Source organism: Solanum lycopersicum, chromosome 4 (genome assembly GCF_036512215.1).
Source record: "Solanum lycopersicum chromosome 4, SLM_r2.1".
NCBI classification, from domain to species: domain Eukaryota; kingdom Viridiplantae; phylum Streptophyta; class Magnoliopsida; order Solanales; family Solanaceae; genus Solanum; species Solanum lycopersicum.
Window position 1 is genome coordinate 63000418 of NC_090803.1, and position 15704 is coordinate 63016121.

General features: G+C 31.6%; 1 protein-coding gene and 1 long non-coding RNA gene across 2 annotated transcripts; both read right to left on the minus strand.

The window, feature by feature from the left end:
* Positions 1–3491: 3491 nt before the first annotated feature.
* On the minus strand, positions 3492–11018 carry LOC101252774 (AP-4 complex subunit mu). Its single transcript, XM_004237940.5, has 13 exons — positions 10794–11018; positions 9666–9760; positions 7864–8067; positions 7051–7167; positions 6801–6929; positions 6256–6385; positions 5934–6037; positions 5719–5823; positions 5436–5530; positions 4903–4990; positions 4738–4798; positions 4553–4626; positions 3492–3817 (listed from the first exon to the last, which is right to left on the minus strand). Exons 1-13 carry the CDS (start codon positions 10849–10851, stop codon positions 3719–3721), a joined length of 1359 nt encoding a protein of 452 aa, XP_004237988.1. The 5' UTR covers positions 10852–11018; the 3' UTR covers positions 3492–3718.
* A 1824-nt stretch (positions 11019–12842) lies between these two features.
* LOC101246134 (uncharacterized) lies at positions 12843–14561 on the minus strand. The gene is made up of 2 exons (XR_011220482.1): positions 14138–14561; positions 12843–13390 (listed from the first exon to the last, which is right to left on the minus strand). It is a non-coding gene; the product is annotated as an uncharacterized lncRNA (long non-coding RNA).
* Positions 14562–15704: the final 1143 nt, after the last annotated feature.

The following is a 15704-nucleotide window of genomic DNA, read 5'->3' on the forward strand; positions in this document are numbered from 1 at the left end:
GCATTTGTTGGAGAGTGGGGTTGGAAAATGAAACTGTGGTTTGATTCTTTGAATGTGAAACATTTCTTTTCTCAATATGATATATGATGAAAATAATGGTCTTTTTCGATCGAGAACGTTTGGTAGAGTGTATTAAAAAAATAGGCATAGTATATAAACATGTCGTTTAACTTAGCTTTAGCAAGATAATTATAATTTTTAATTTTGAGTGTACACAAGTAAAATTCTTAAATTTGTAAAATTAAATAAATAAATATATTCGTTCTACATAGCCTCCTATATGTATTATGCTATGTGGAATAGTATGTCCACTTGTATAATTTTATACAAATTTAGATGTCTATTTTTACGCACTTTAAATTGAAGAGTATAGATGTCTGTTAAAGTGTAATTAAAAATATATTTATATATTATGCCTAAAAATACAATACATATATTAATTTCGAAGGAAATAACGATATGATTTGATGAAATGAAAGACTGTTCTTAAATTTCATTAACACACTAGGATGATGGCTTATTTTTTATTGAATCGGATAGGTTTAATAGAGTGTATTAAAGAACATAATAGATGTACTAATTTTGTATATTATATTCATATTTTACTTGGTATTTTTTAAAACTTATATATAAGTAATTTGATATTAGTTATATATTATATCTCATGATATTATGCTTATGTATAGCAAATATATGGAAGTTTATAATGTTAGCATAGAGATTGAAATTTTGTGGAATTCTACGAGATGTATTTAATTTGAGTTGGGATTTTATAAATTGTGTTCAATTCATATTAGGAATTTTAGAGGCTACTCAATCCTAAACCCTAGTTTATGCCTATATAAAGGGTATTAAATTCTCTTAAAAGGCATCTTGGAAATTTTGAATATTTCACAAATTGATGGATTGTTCATAGAGAGGTCAAATCTAAATCATCCTAGTTTGAAAAATACGACACTAATGATCTCCGCTAATTTAATTAATAAAATTATGTTTATTCATTATTTATTTATTTCTCATGTGTTTAAAATTTATTGCAAACAATTAATTAAAGAAATAATTATCTCATGAAATGTTTTTTTAAAAATTATGTAGTATATGTTTATTTTTAATAAATAATAGATTATATATAAAAAGTAGGATTTGAATAATGATATGACAAACATATGTGTTTGTATTTTGTGAATCAAAAACAATAGTTAGACGACTTTATTGTCTTGAGAAAAAAACAAAGAAGTCATTTTAATAAGATAAAATTAAATATTAAAACAATAAAGATTTAATAAGATATCTTATATGAGTTGAGTCATGAGTGACAATTAAAAAAATTACTCTTTGAGCATATAATAAGAGATTACCAGGTTTTTAGTGAGAGAGACAAAAATAATTAATTTTTGGATAAAAATAATTTAGGAACAAAATTTTAGTATTTTCTTTAGTCGTTAATTATTAGAATAACTTATCTCACTGTATGATATAAAGAAATAAGTTATTGCAAAATAACTAAATTTTGAAATAATTTATTTTCAATTAGACGAGTTCGAAAATTATCCATGTAATATATAGGTCTTTTTTTTTCTTTTTTTTTATTGCAACAATTATTTTTGAGTACTTGGTTCAAAAAATCAGATCAAAATTTTCTTACAAATCCTCAATTGAAGACTTCTTTTAATTTTATGACTTCTCAGATCACAAAACAGTACTTTGGTTTTGTCCTTTTTTTTTTTTTTTTCTCTTTGTGGATTCTTATCCCTTTTTCTTTCATTGAAATGACAAAAAGGAAAATAAAATTAAAGACATGTGATGATGATGATGGCTTTTTCTTCAAGTTTTTGCCTCTTTCCATATTTGGTCCAATTGGTTTTTGTTGTTTTTCTTACAATTCTTACTATTTTTTCTTCGACAATTTTTGCATTGTAATGTGTATGTAAGGTTGAGATGTCGACACTTTATACTTTCGTTTATCTTCTTTCCGGCCGTAAGTTTCAAGTTTGAGCTCTAGATACGAAGAGAAATTATAAAAATACTATTCAAAAATATATTTTATGAAGCATGATCTGAATTTAATCGAAGTTTTAATGTAAATTGTCTAGCAAAATAAAAAAAATTCTTTTTGGTAATAATTTAAGATTATATTGACTTGAAATTAAAAATTTTAATTTTAAAAGTGGTAATTTGTAATTTTATATATTTTAGTATAAGAAATTGATAAACATAACCCTTTATAATTTGGTATAAGAAAACAAAACCTATAAAGGTTTTTCTTGCGTTATTCCAAAAATAATAAAATTTCGAAAAAGGATACAAAACTAAAAATAAAGTTATAAAATCACAAAAGAAATAGATTTCATTTATTAATATAGTACTATACTTTTTATTTTATTTATTTCCCACCGCCGTGTATTATATCGAATTTACACCAAAAAGTTTTACGTTAGATAAAACACTTCCTAACAAAAATGATTCGATATGAATGAGTATCTACCACTCCATCACGACCATGATTAATAATATTATACTTATTAGTTCTTATGAAATGTCACTTATTCCTGTCCTCCAAAAAATGTGTTGCCAAATTCATGCTAGAAAAAAAGAATTCATTGTTTCTATTAAATCGAGGCATATCTTTTATTTCATTTCACCCTTAATCAGAATTTTCATTAAAATTTTGATCAAAAACAAGTCAGAATTCAGTATCACCAAAAATTATAGACTATAGCACATAAAAATCAATAAAATCTAATTTCATGTTTTGAGCTCGTTTGAAGTTGAAAATGTGTTTGTTTGTCCGTCAAGACCAACTCACGTCATTAATAAGATCGTAACAAACGTCCATAAAGAATTTCGATAAAAACAAGCTGAAATCCAATATCATCGAAATATCATGAACTATAGCACACGAAAATTGATAAAATTTGTTTTTTCCTGCTTTGGAGCTCGTTTGCCCCTCGGGACCAACTCACGCCCTTGCCCTTCGGGATCAACTCACGCCATTAACAAGGTCGTAATGTATATGTGTATATCTAGTCCTCATGTTGGTTCTATTCCCATCTACAATGGTTTTCTTTGTGTACTAGGTCATAACAACAATAATTAAAGAGTACGCTCCCATTGATTATATAACAAATGAACGCGAAAACAATGGATCACGATAAGCGTATTATTGAACATAATGTATAATGTACTGACCCTAGATCAAGTTCAATAGGACTTCTGTCCCTCAGTTTACACATTGATTGGGAGTATTGATATAATGTGTACCCTCAAATCTATTGAAAATGAAGACAGATAATTGTCAGTTTATTTGAAAGTGTTGTTTGTTATATATTTACTAACCATCGTCGTATATGCCAAGTCTTACAATCTCTATAAAGTCTGAAATCTGTTTATCAGTCAATGCCTCAACGAGGACTTCATACGAACGAAAAACACACATGATCTTTCATAGACCCCCTCATATCCAAAGCAGAAGATTTTAAATCCTTGGTCATTAGCAAAATTTTCCATTAGTTGCACAATTTTTTAAAATGAGAATCACCAAACCGTCATTATCTAGACAATATAGTACAAACATTGAAAGCCCAAAACCAGAGTTAGAAAAGACAATTTAGAACTCAAGACACCTCAACAGGGAGTGGGCAAAAGATGTCTGGGAACAAGTGAAAAAGAGAGAAGAAGAAACCGAGGAGGGTAATGCTGGAAAAGGTCTCAACAGCCATCATATACGAGCAACATATGAATTGGCCTGAGTCACATATCTCACCCACCGATAAGGATTATATGTTTTTGACTTCTTTGCGATTTGTAGATATTTCACCTGCAAGAAACAACCAGAAATTAGGTTAGAGGTATATGAACAATATCCACAAACCCCAATCCACAACTTATGGAGGAGAAAATATACATCAGTTGTTCATTTATTCATTTTTACTAGATGTGCAGTGTTATCCGCCTCATGTTTGGAACCTCTAAAAGTTTGGTTCATCATTGGTTTGAGTTTAACTGACACGGTTTAACACATCGCATTAGATATTAAATATGTCCTCCTTCCATGTTCCTCATTGGCTCATTCTCTGTCCCAAACCATTCTCTCCCCCTTTAGACAAGCCTTAATTATCACCACAAAGGGCCTAGATCATAACCTCCCTCGAACAAAATTATTTGATGTGGCTACTTCACACCTCTTTCCAGTTCAATCCCTTCAAAATGGGAACATACATCTGCTGAAGAGATGAGGTAGCAAAATTGATGAAACAACTAGTTTGAGGAAAATTTCATGCAGCTCAACCTCTGTGGTCTTTCCAGTTGGCTGTTGTCTAAAAGGATCTCATTCTAACAATTACTTGTCCAGAAAAATTATCAATGATTCATTGCATTTAATTTATCTTTTAGAATGCAGGAGGAGAGAAAAAGATCAAACAGAAATTCTTCGGAAAACCAAAACAAAATTCAAATTGATATATAATGCACAAACAAATTTTAACATCCCTACTAGGTGAGATGCCATTTTTCTTGTTCTTATGACAAGGAATCTAACTTCACAACTGTTTACCTGAAGCCTTGAAGGATTATACATTGGGATTGTGAAGGTCATGCTCACTGGTCCAGCTTCCTTGGTGATATTTCCTGTATTAGGGACAAAGCAGAATTACAATTACCAAGTCATATTGTATCTAAGATAACAGAACTGCAGGATACATTGCTGGGATAACAAGTGAGATTGAATATTCTTCATACCATGTGACTCTTGTGAAAATGTTAGCTTGGCACGTAATGTATGGTCTGATCCACCGACAACCTGTTTCAAATTGCAGATCAGTAATTATTTTAAAGAAGTCTTAGATAACAAGTCTACCTAAAATAGGTAAGAAGAATCGCTTGGAAATGAGATGGATATATTACCTTCTTCAAATTCCACTCAAGCCTCTTATTGGATTCCTTAAAATCAGTTGTTTGGCCAACTGTTCCAGGTTCCAACTCAAAGCTTACTCTACAAAATTAATGAGGGTAGACAAAATCAGTTACCACTTTGGTGTACCTTCAACATAATAAATACTCCAAAAATATGAAAGCAATGAACTTTGCAGGATAAATTAAGAGTCAGAAATACTTCATCAACCATAAAAGAAGCAAAGAATGGAGAGTTGTTTGTATCTGCTAATCATTGCTTCAATTCAAATTGCTAAAAGAGAAGTACAGAGTCACATCAGAACCGAATTGCTTCATAATAAATAAATAGATGTCCACTTTCTCTCACACAAACAGGCAATAACTCACACAGAAACTTTCACCTATCTTTCTCCCTCAAAAAGCACGATTAGTTAGAAAGTACCAGAGTGCCTAGTTGATGACGAGAATACCACAAAAAAATGCCAGGAAAAGAAAAGGTAAAATCCATGCATGTGCTCTGGAGCAGAAGTAAAAGTAAAGACTACCTGCTTGTATATGTAGGCAGCGGCATTTGTACCAAGATTGTATTTGCAGTGATGTCCGAAGGAAATTCAGCACGGATTTTCAAGATAACTTCGGCCTAATAGAGGAGAAGAAGTCTGAGTTATCAACATAATTGTAAAACTACAATATAAAAAGAAAGAAGAAGTTACAGAAAGTGTGTTCTATCACTCTGTTCTTTGACACAACAAACATGCAGACACCTACCTAAACCACACTTAGCTAGAACAAATTTTAGTTTTAAAATGGGAAGTAAACAGTGTCTACCTTAAGTGATCCAGCTTCTTCAATCAAAGTATTAATACGAAAGGGAGGCTTGAATTCCTGGGTTATCCGGTAATTCATGACAGGAAATTCACCATCCGGAGGAACCTAATAAAGCAATATGATTTGCATCAGATCTCCCAGGGAAACAATCTTTCAAGAGATGGATCACAAAAATATTATAAATCTATGAATGACATGCTTTCTGTACCACTCACCAGAGTCAAGGTCCTATCCACATCAAAACTATCAAGTTGCACCGATTCATGGAAATTGCAATCATCCAGTACTACTGCTCCAGACCCAGCCGAACCTCCATAATCTGTTAGAACAAATGTGGTGCCATCACTTTTTATGTAGTACCAAATGCACCACATGGAGAATTGGAATACCAAAAACGATGCAATTCAGAGGCACAAAACTCTCAGATTGCAAGATAATTAACATGTGATCAGTTTTTTTTAAAAACAAATTATATTAAGCATGCAGTGAATCATCGTTAAGCAGAGAAATGCAGGTGTCCATTAGTGACTAGATTACCGTAAGCTGATCTCCCACCAGCCCTTCCAATGCCCAGATCCTCATTGAGAGCCAATCTGATTTCTGGATTACCAGTAAGATAACTCTTCATTTGAATGGTCCCATCAATTTCAGAAGTCAATATATATCCCTGTATTTGTCATAATGATAAGATATATGTACGAAAGGAAGGATAGGGTAGAAGAAACCACACATTTTACAACTATAAAAAATATATTTAACTGGAATCGTACTTGACAAACAATAACTTACTAAAATTGAATGATATTAACCATTTAAATAATCAGTCAGGAAGAGAATATATTTTAGTGCATGATGTTTGATTCACAAAATAAAATTTAACCATCCCTAATAATATCTTCTCATAGGAAAACAATACCAAAGGCATAAAGAGGTTTTGGTTCAACCACTCAACATTTATTTCCTGTGCATTTATCAGTTTCACTTTTCATGTAGCGAGTCAAGACATACTTTTTCATCCCAGCATATTGCTGCAACAGGAAAGTAAGACTATCATAATTCCAGAATCAAATCAGAAAACTCACACTTGAGCTGAAAGTAATGCTGATTTTTTCAATTATATCCACGAAAATTTCCTCCCTCTTTCTCCCCCCAGGTTCATTTGCCACAACAGATTTAGTAATTGCTGTCCCTGGCATTCTTTTGGATCCTTGCTGCATTTAACAAATACAATGGCATAAACGAAAGTACCAACCGTATATCAAACAAAAATGAAAAAAATCAAGATCCATTCTGGTCCTTTAAAAGCAACACTTCCAAGTTATATAAAATTACCATGAACATGGCTGCAGGACCAAGGGGTGGCAAGCGGCCAGCGTCAATCATAATTGGCTCATTAAATATGTAAGACTTTAAGATTTCTGTCGACGTTGTTTGCACATAACCAAAATCCTGTCAAAGAAAGGAGAACACCAAAGAAAAAATTAAGAATATAATCTCAACTTTAAAAGATGATCTAGATAACTCGGGATTTTCTGGGAGTGCATAATAATTCATAGAAATCAACGGAAAAATAAGGTTATGGTTGTTTGAGCGATCAATGACTAATGGAGCCAAAGAAATCAAACCCTGCAGAGTACCCAGAATAAAACTAAAACTCGGTTGAAGGAAACCATAACTTGACTGTTTCACAAACCAGTCATATTTGCACGAGTATATTGTCTAATATATAAAATATAGAGTGAATTTACAGCCAAACTATACAATATGACTATTTTAAAGACTATATAAAATGACTATTTTAAAGACAATACTTTAAAGGGTTTACATAAAAATATATGATTGTTGTAGACAAAATTACAAGGTCAAGAAAAAGCTATGACAATGCAGTGTGAATTTGAGGATGAACTTTTATAATAATTATTGTGGTGAATATTTTGAAACCTGCGATTGTATGGAATTAGTTTTTTATGAAGTAGTTCTTAACTGTTCAATCTTCGCTTTTCAAGAACTAAAAAACTTCAATTCATTGGCATCAATTTTGAAACTCAAATTGTCCCTGATAGATGGGCAGAGGGTGTAATTCCTTGAAGACTATAAAAGAGACTATACATGATCATGAAAATATACATAAGGCATGTGACTTACAACAACTTCATCAAGAAGCTCATACACCAGCACAAAATTTTTCCGCAATGAGTCTTCATTTAGAACACCAAGGTAATCTTTGATTACACGTGCAATCCTCTGGAGAAGCTCCAACACTAGAGAAGGCGACAAATTTGTCCTAGATGTCGCAACAAAAAGCAGACCAACTACCTTCACATGGAAGTAGTTCACACCATCCACATTCTGCATGAAAAGGAAACAAAGAAAACAACACTATTACACCTCTTTCCATAGTTGCAGTTTGCAAAACCAAATGCTTCATATAGAAGGAATATGCATAATAAACAAAACGATGATCACTGACAGCCACCATTAAAAATTGTCTGTCAGTTGAAAACTTTTCAAGCACGCATATGTGGGAAGCCTAGAATTGATCAACTCTCACTTGTGCGTACAAAAGTAAAGAGTGTTGCAAGCTATCAGTGACATTAGTTATACAGGTTCAAGAATTGAAAAGGGACAACTACTCATGACAGATAAAACTTGAAAGTTGATTACACAGCGTGGGACTGCAAAGGCTGCAGTAGAACGGAGCATTAGAGATTAGCTATTTACGAGCAGCTTGCCCAAAAGTATATTCCTTGATGAAGCCAATTAACCCCTTCTTGTTCTGCCAAGCAATTATATCCCAAGGGGATTACAGGGAACAGAAGAAAATTTCTATTAAGTATAGCACTTAATAGTTTTGAGCCTTGAGGTGCATAGGACAGTTCGCATACATGAATCTTCCAGTTACTTTGTTGTGGACATTAGCAACGAGGTTTTTGTCTTCATGTTCATCTTAAAGAGAACAATTTAAAGTGAGGTGAAAGAGAGAGAAATCAAACACAGACAAAGAGATTGAGGTACCACCAGAACCATCACCAGGAAATAGCTCTAATCAATAACATGGTAGTTTCAAACTACGTGAAATAAGATATTTTCTTTAATTATTAGGATTATTTATTATGATGAAGTAATCACTTGTTCCAATATTCTTTGTCCTCGTCGAAAGTCAAAAATCATTAAAAATTCATCATGAAAAAGGATAGGAAGGATCCATATAAACCAATTATTCAACAATAGCCTCTTTTCTTCTTCTTTTTATGAGAGTCACCTCTTGGATGAAAATCATGACACATTTGTATTATTCCCTTGACTTCCATCAATGAAATACATATTATGAATATATCTGGTGATATCTTAGTGATTCTCTCGACTTTAAGAGTGTTATCAGTTTATCTTCCTCTAGACAAGTTAGCAATTTCAGGTGCAACAGAAATAAGTTCTCCTAAGATGCTATGTTCAACTATGCTCACCCACCTCTACTAGTTTGAGACTCTAACTAAAGATTAACACAAGAATTAATTGGATTTAAACATGAGATGATGTAAACCTCCTGCCATACGGATTTTAGTATGAGATGATATGGATAATGGAATTTCATCCTTCAGATGAGTCAGGGAAAGCCTGATGTGATAGAGAATGGTCTATTGAGAACCTTCCTTCACTCAGCTTACTACTTCTGAACTGTTCAGCGTGCACTTGGAGTCAAATGTCTTTCAACACATTATTTAGGTAGACTGTTCAATGAAGCTCCTCCTTAAAAATCTTAAAGAGGGAATTCATCTATTTATGAAGCGAGTGAGATGAATAATAAGCAACGACCCTCTGGTACTTGGAATTTTTTTTTTAGATATAAATGACTGACAAGGAAGTGGTGGTAAGTTTCCAAGTTGTTCAATTTTTTTCAACAAAAAAATCTGGAAATTGCATCTATTACACAAGAAAAGAATACCTACAAATACAGGAGGTGCTTCCTCTCCGCCATCTTCTTTCCAAAACTTCACTTTCCGGAAGAAGATCTCTGCACTTCCTTTTGGTACATCACCCCGATCTGCTTTTACGTAAATGTTAAAGGAAACTCATCAGATTCAGCCTCATTTATATTGCAGAGGAGAAAAAAGAGAAATTAAGGACAGTGATTCCAAAAGATAAGGGTGAATGGAAGGTCCACATGAATCATTCATCTCTATGAAAATGAACATAGAGAAAGAACTGATGTGTGCAGTTATCTTAGTTACAGAACACCACCTCCTTGTCTCATGCCCTAACTTTCCTTTAGAAAAGAAGGTAGCTGCTGGTTCACTGTTTCATAGTTTTTCAATGAACATAAGACAAGCACTAAAACAGTAAAACTTAGCTCAACAGGCACTGGTTACCTTCACAACAATGAAGACCCAAAAATAATAATATAATCAGACACCCTCGTGAACGTATGAACCCCCTTCTTTTCCTACTCTCCCACCCCACCCTCACTCCCACCTCCATACTTCACTCCTAACAACTATAATATTCAGAATCCAGCTACAAATAAACCCAACTTACAAATGAAACTGACATCTTAAGCTCAAAGTAACTTAATTTGTTAAATATCTCATAATTTGACAAATATAACTTAATTTGATTACTCCTTTAACAAACTGCCAAATTCCCCTCTATATAGCAAGCACATCATGAAACTAAATCCTCAAATTATCCAGTCAATTCAGAATACATTAAGCCCTAGAGAAAATGTAATGACATAGGATTTGACAGTTCTAACTCTAAAAACAAAAAAAAAAAGAGTCAATATTCCCCTAAAAATCAGAGCGATCAACTAATTTAAGCTCGTTGGCTACAAATTCGATTAGTCATAGCTTAATAGGACAAATTCGATCACAACCAATTGTTCTAAAGTTGTATCATCTAGATCATCGAACTGAAACTTGATTCAAGCCACAGGAAGTAAAAAAATAAGCAAATTTCAATCCGTAGCTCTACGAATTGGAAGAATCAATGGAGAGAAAGTGATAATGTTCGTACCGGAATGAGATCTGAAACAATCATGCAATATACAAAGCAAAATGATAGAAAAACGAAAAACTCACAGTCGCGGAAGACGATGCTGTCGCCTCTCTGAGAAAGCACAAAGAACTGAGAAATCATGGTTGCTATTTCGCTGAGATGGAGTTCTTTCGCTTCTCCTGATACTTGTCTTAATTTATTCTCACGTTTTATCTGTGATTTTTTTCGTTCTTCTGATTTTCTCTTTGCCCTTCCTTTTTTTTTTTCTTCTTCATAATATATATCTCATTTTTAACTTGACGTCAGTCGATAATTATAGCCTTTTAACATTAAATATGTATAAATAGTCACTTAAGCTTGTATAAAATTAAATAAATTGATATATTCATCTTACATGGCACATACATGCAAAATTTGATCCTACGTGGCGTGTATCATGTCATATAGAATACGTGTGTTTATTTGTTAAACTTTATACAATTTTGAGTGTCTACTTGTGTACATCCAAAGTTAAAGGTCATAGTTAACAATTGACGCCAAGTTAATGGTTATATTATGTATTATGCCTTTTTTTAATACTTTAATTTTTACGTGAAAAATCATAATCATTACTGTGAATATATTTTAATTCTCGAGAAACACGAATGTGAGAAATATAGTTGAATAGAGTTTTATATATTTGATTATTATATATGGTGAAATCTTATTATAAAAAGGTGAGAAAATTGTATATAATAGCAAACTAATAACCTAAAATAAATGGAGTAGCTAGAGTTTGATTTAATTGTGCTCCATAGCAAACGTTTGCAAAAAATTGTCAGGCGCCTCTCTCCCAAATATCTCGCCGGCCACTCTCCTCCAATCTCTCGCTCGCTTCCTCACTTTTTATACAAACATAAGTGTATAAATATTGTTTCTAGTTGTATAAAGCAGAGAAAATTGTATAAATACATATATTTTTGTTCCCCTCTCTCCCCTCTTCCAGAACTCGCTCGCCACTCTCCCGATCTCGCTCGCCACCCTCGCCTTTCTCACTTATACAAACAGAAGCGAAATGTATAAATTGTGTTTCTGTTTGTATAAAGCATGAGAAAAATGTATATACACATGCAAGTACATATATTTTCGTCCTGTACACTTATAATTATACAATAAAATGCTCCCATGCCCAGTTTCTTTTGCCTTTCTCTTTTTCTCGTTTTATACAATTTTCAAATTGTATCTAATTTATCTCTTTCTCGTTTTTATACAATTCGATTCAATTGTATATTCCTTGTCAAGACTCTTTTCTCATTTTATACAAATTCAAATTGTATATAATCGTTCTATGCACTTATAATAATACAATTCGTTTTATACACTTCGTTTTTATACAGTTCTCTGCCCAAGTGTCTTTCTCTTTCTTGTTTTATACACTTCGTTTTATACAATTTGCTTCAACTGTATATGTATAGCGAATTATACAGTTTCTATGTTTACTATGGAGCACAATTATGCAAACTTTGCTATAGCATACAAATATGAATTTTTTATTTGCTATATGTGAAAGTTGCCATAAAAAGATTTGTAAATTGAATTAGTTACTTTTTTTTTACATGTAATTTGAATTAGTTACTTTGGCAAATAAAAAGGGATTAAGCGCAAATATTGAGATTAACTTATATAGTTGATCCATAATATTGAGATTTTCTTGCTTATTTATTTAATGTACTCAATTCTCCAATATTTGTAATTGTGATATTTTTTGAATCATAGTCAACTATCAAAATAAAAATAAATTATCTCTTCTTTTAATGGATAATATGGAGTCTCATGACTTATCATTCAACATTTCAAATATTTGTAATTGAAATACTATTTTTTGTATAACTTGGAACAATAATATATAAAAGAATCATTACATATTGCTTATTATTGAAGAAAATATACAAAATATAATACAATTTAGTATTTCAAAAAAATATAGTAATTTCCTTCTTAAAATTCATTTCCTTTTTATATATTGTCAATTTGTCATCAAGGGGAATAACTAAAACAAACCTTTTGTTATTTTACATAGTTACCAATATGTTACATTACCTTGAGATGATGTGACTACAAGCATAACATATATGATAAATAAATAAACAAACTTTAATAAACCTTGTTAACATTTCAAATCACATTTTCCACAAAACACTAATCAAAGACTTGAAGTGTATATACATAATATACACCTATTATAAAATAGCCAACTTAGCTATTCACAGCCCATTTATCTTCACCCAAATCTTCGGCCCAACATCACATTACTTCCAAAGCCCAAAGCCCTATTTTCCACAACAGCCTTTAAAGCCCGTTTAAGTTGTCCAACATCTTTTTCTCCACCATTTGCCTTGCCCAACACCACCACCAACTCCGCCTTGGTCCGCCCCCCTACCGTGGCCATCTCCGCCTTGATCACCCGTCCTTGAACCGATTGAATCGCGGACGATAAGTCCCGGTTCAGACTCGGTCTGTCCTCACAACAAATCGTAGTTTTGACTGTTCGTTCTTCATTAATATTGTCACAATAATTTATTATAACTACATCATTTTCACTAGGTATGAATAAAGATGACAACTCTAGTTGTTGTGCAACATTCTTTCTTAGTTCCTTTAGTTGAGTGACTGCTTCTGTTAACACTCTTGGCTTGTCCTTCTGCATTATTCATGATATACACATGATATAAAAAATATGAGCATATATACAGTAGTAATATACATCAACATGTCTATAGATAAAAAAAAAGACTATTTTAGTTATGCAACAACAAAATAACAACATACCCCTAGTGTAATTTCACATGTAACGCGATTTTATCCCTTACCTTATAATGGTAGAGATATTGTGTTTATACACCCTCGACTCATGTAAGCATGTAAAAAATCAAATATGTAGTTTAAGAAACAAATGAAAACTTTTAAATCTTGTAATTATAAATTAAAAATAAATATATATAGTCTTTCATTTAATCGTCTTAAATTTGTCATGTAAGATGCTCGATTTTGAAAACATACTAAATAAGAAAAGAGACAGACTAAAAAGAAAAATAAGACACTCAAATTTGGACCGCGAAAGTACATTGGATGACATAAATGGTCCCTCATGTTTGTGCATTTGTACTTTTGTTTCAATATTGTAATTTGTGTATTGTCCCTTTTTGTTATGCATGAAACTAGAACAAACATATTTTTATCCCATAACCAAAATAGCATAAAATTCATGTACTTACTAACTAATTTTGAATACACTACAACTATCACTCTTGGTCGAAAAATAACATTAATATATATATCACTTATGAATATAAATACCAAATACGAACAATCTTGAACACCCTTAACGAAATTTCTGACTAGCAACGTACGTGCGAGGGATGCATGATGATGATGATAGAAAACATACTTTAGGGAGATAAGGGAAGAGTTTCTTGAGAGTATGAAGATGAGAATTGATTCTCTCTCTACGTTTACGTTCAGCTACAGCATGTGTTACAGCTGCATCTTTTGATTTACTTTTCTTTGTTGTATTTGATTTTTCATTCTTCTGATGATCAACAAGCTGCAAAAAAACATTATTACATCCTTGTAATGAAGATAACATTTTATTAATTTTTTTTTTTCACTTTGAGAGAGAGGGAAAAAAAAATATCTTTCAATAAAAAAAAGTAGGAGCAAATTTTATGGGAATTTAAAGAGGAGAGAAATAATAATTATAAAGATATTAGAGTATTATTTATTTATTGTTGCTATGAATGAAAATCAGAAAATGGATACGTAAGAAAGATTTGGGGTGATGACATATATATAATGGAAAAAAAGTTTCCGTTTTGTTTCTGTCTGATTTTAACTTGATATAGCTAGATCGTTGAAGAGAGTAGTGAAGATTCTTTAATATTATGATACAAACTAAAAAGAGAAAAATGACAAATATACCGCCGAACTATTGTAGATAATATGTAGATACCATTCGCCATACTTTTGGTACTTTGACATTCCCGCCGTTCAAAAATTAAAGCATATATACCCTTTATACTAATGGGCATACACATGTTATACCCTTTATACCCAACATTTATTAAATATCAAATCGATGGTTATGATTGTGTCACGTGTCCCTATTTAGTCTTCTGTTAGAGTAAACGACATATATGCTCTAGTTTTAGAATGACCGGGGTAAAGGCGGAACTAGGATAAAGTTAGGGGTTTTATCCAAACCATCTTAGACGGAAAATATCACTATTTATACATGTTTAATATTATTTTTTATGTATATGTAGCAGGTGACGAAACCCCCTAGATTAGTTAGTGATTCACTTCTTTATATTTTGAACTCTCTTATTAAAAAATCTAATTCTGCTACTAAACAAGGACATCAATATTTTAAAAATATAACGTAAAGTAAGATTAACAAATTAAAACCGTGAAAAAAGAGAGAGGGAGTGATGATGAAATTGTATGGATATTATGGAACATAGAAATAGACTAGGCTTAAGAGTGTACTGACTTTTTACCGTTGGCGGTTAAAAGGTAAATTATGGAATGAGACACATTTTTCAGATTGATAACCTCACTTCATCACATATCTCTTTCTTTGTTGGTTATTTTTTGAATTTTGTGAAAAAGGAATTTTTTTTTACGATCAACCATTATTTTTCGTTTCGACGATTTATTAAAAAAATAATTTATTTTTAAGATATAGTTTAAAATTTATGTACATATTAATTTCTTCGAACTTGTATGTTGTTATTGTATATTTTCAAAAATACTCTAATATAAAAATATACCTGACATAATATAATTATATCGATAATAATATCAATCAAAACCTTTCTACATGATATTTTATTTTTTACGAGGCTAGAAAATTATTTTAAAAGAATAGTAGGGGATAAGTAATATTTTACCCCTTACTAATTAATTACACATTTTTATATACATTCAAAAGACTATATATTGTCAAATTAGGTAAT

Bases quoted from the DNA above. Each gene is read 5' to 3' on its own strand.
- LOC101252774 (XM_004237940.5), bottom strand. From the start codon at position 10,851: ATGATTTCTCAGTTCTTTGTGCTTTCTCAGAGAGGCGACAGCATCGTC. The intron at 9,761-10,793 runs GTGAGTTTTTCG...ACGTAAAAGCAG, and splicing joins CAGCATCGTCTTCCGCGACT to ATCGGGGTGATGTACCAAAA. The intron at 4,627-4,737 runs GTATGAAGAATA...TCCCTAATACAG, and splicing joins ATTTTCACAAGAGTCACATG to GAAATATCACCAAGGAAGCT.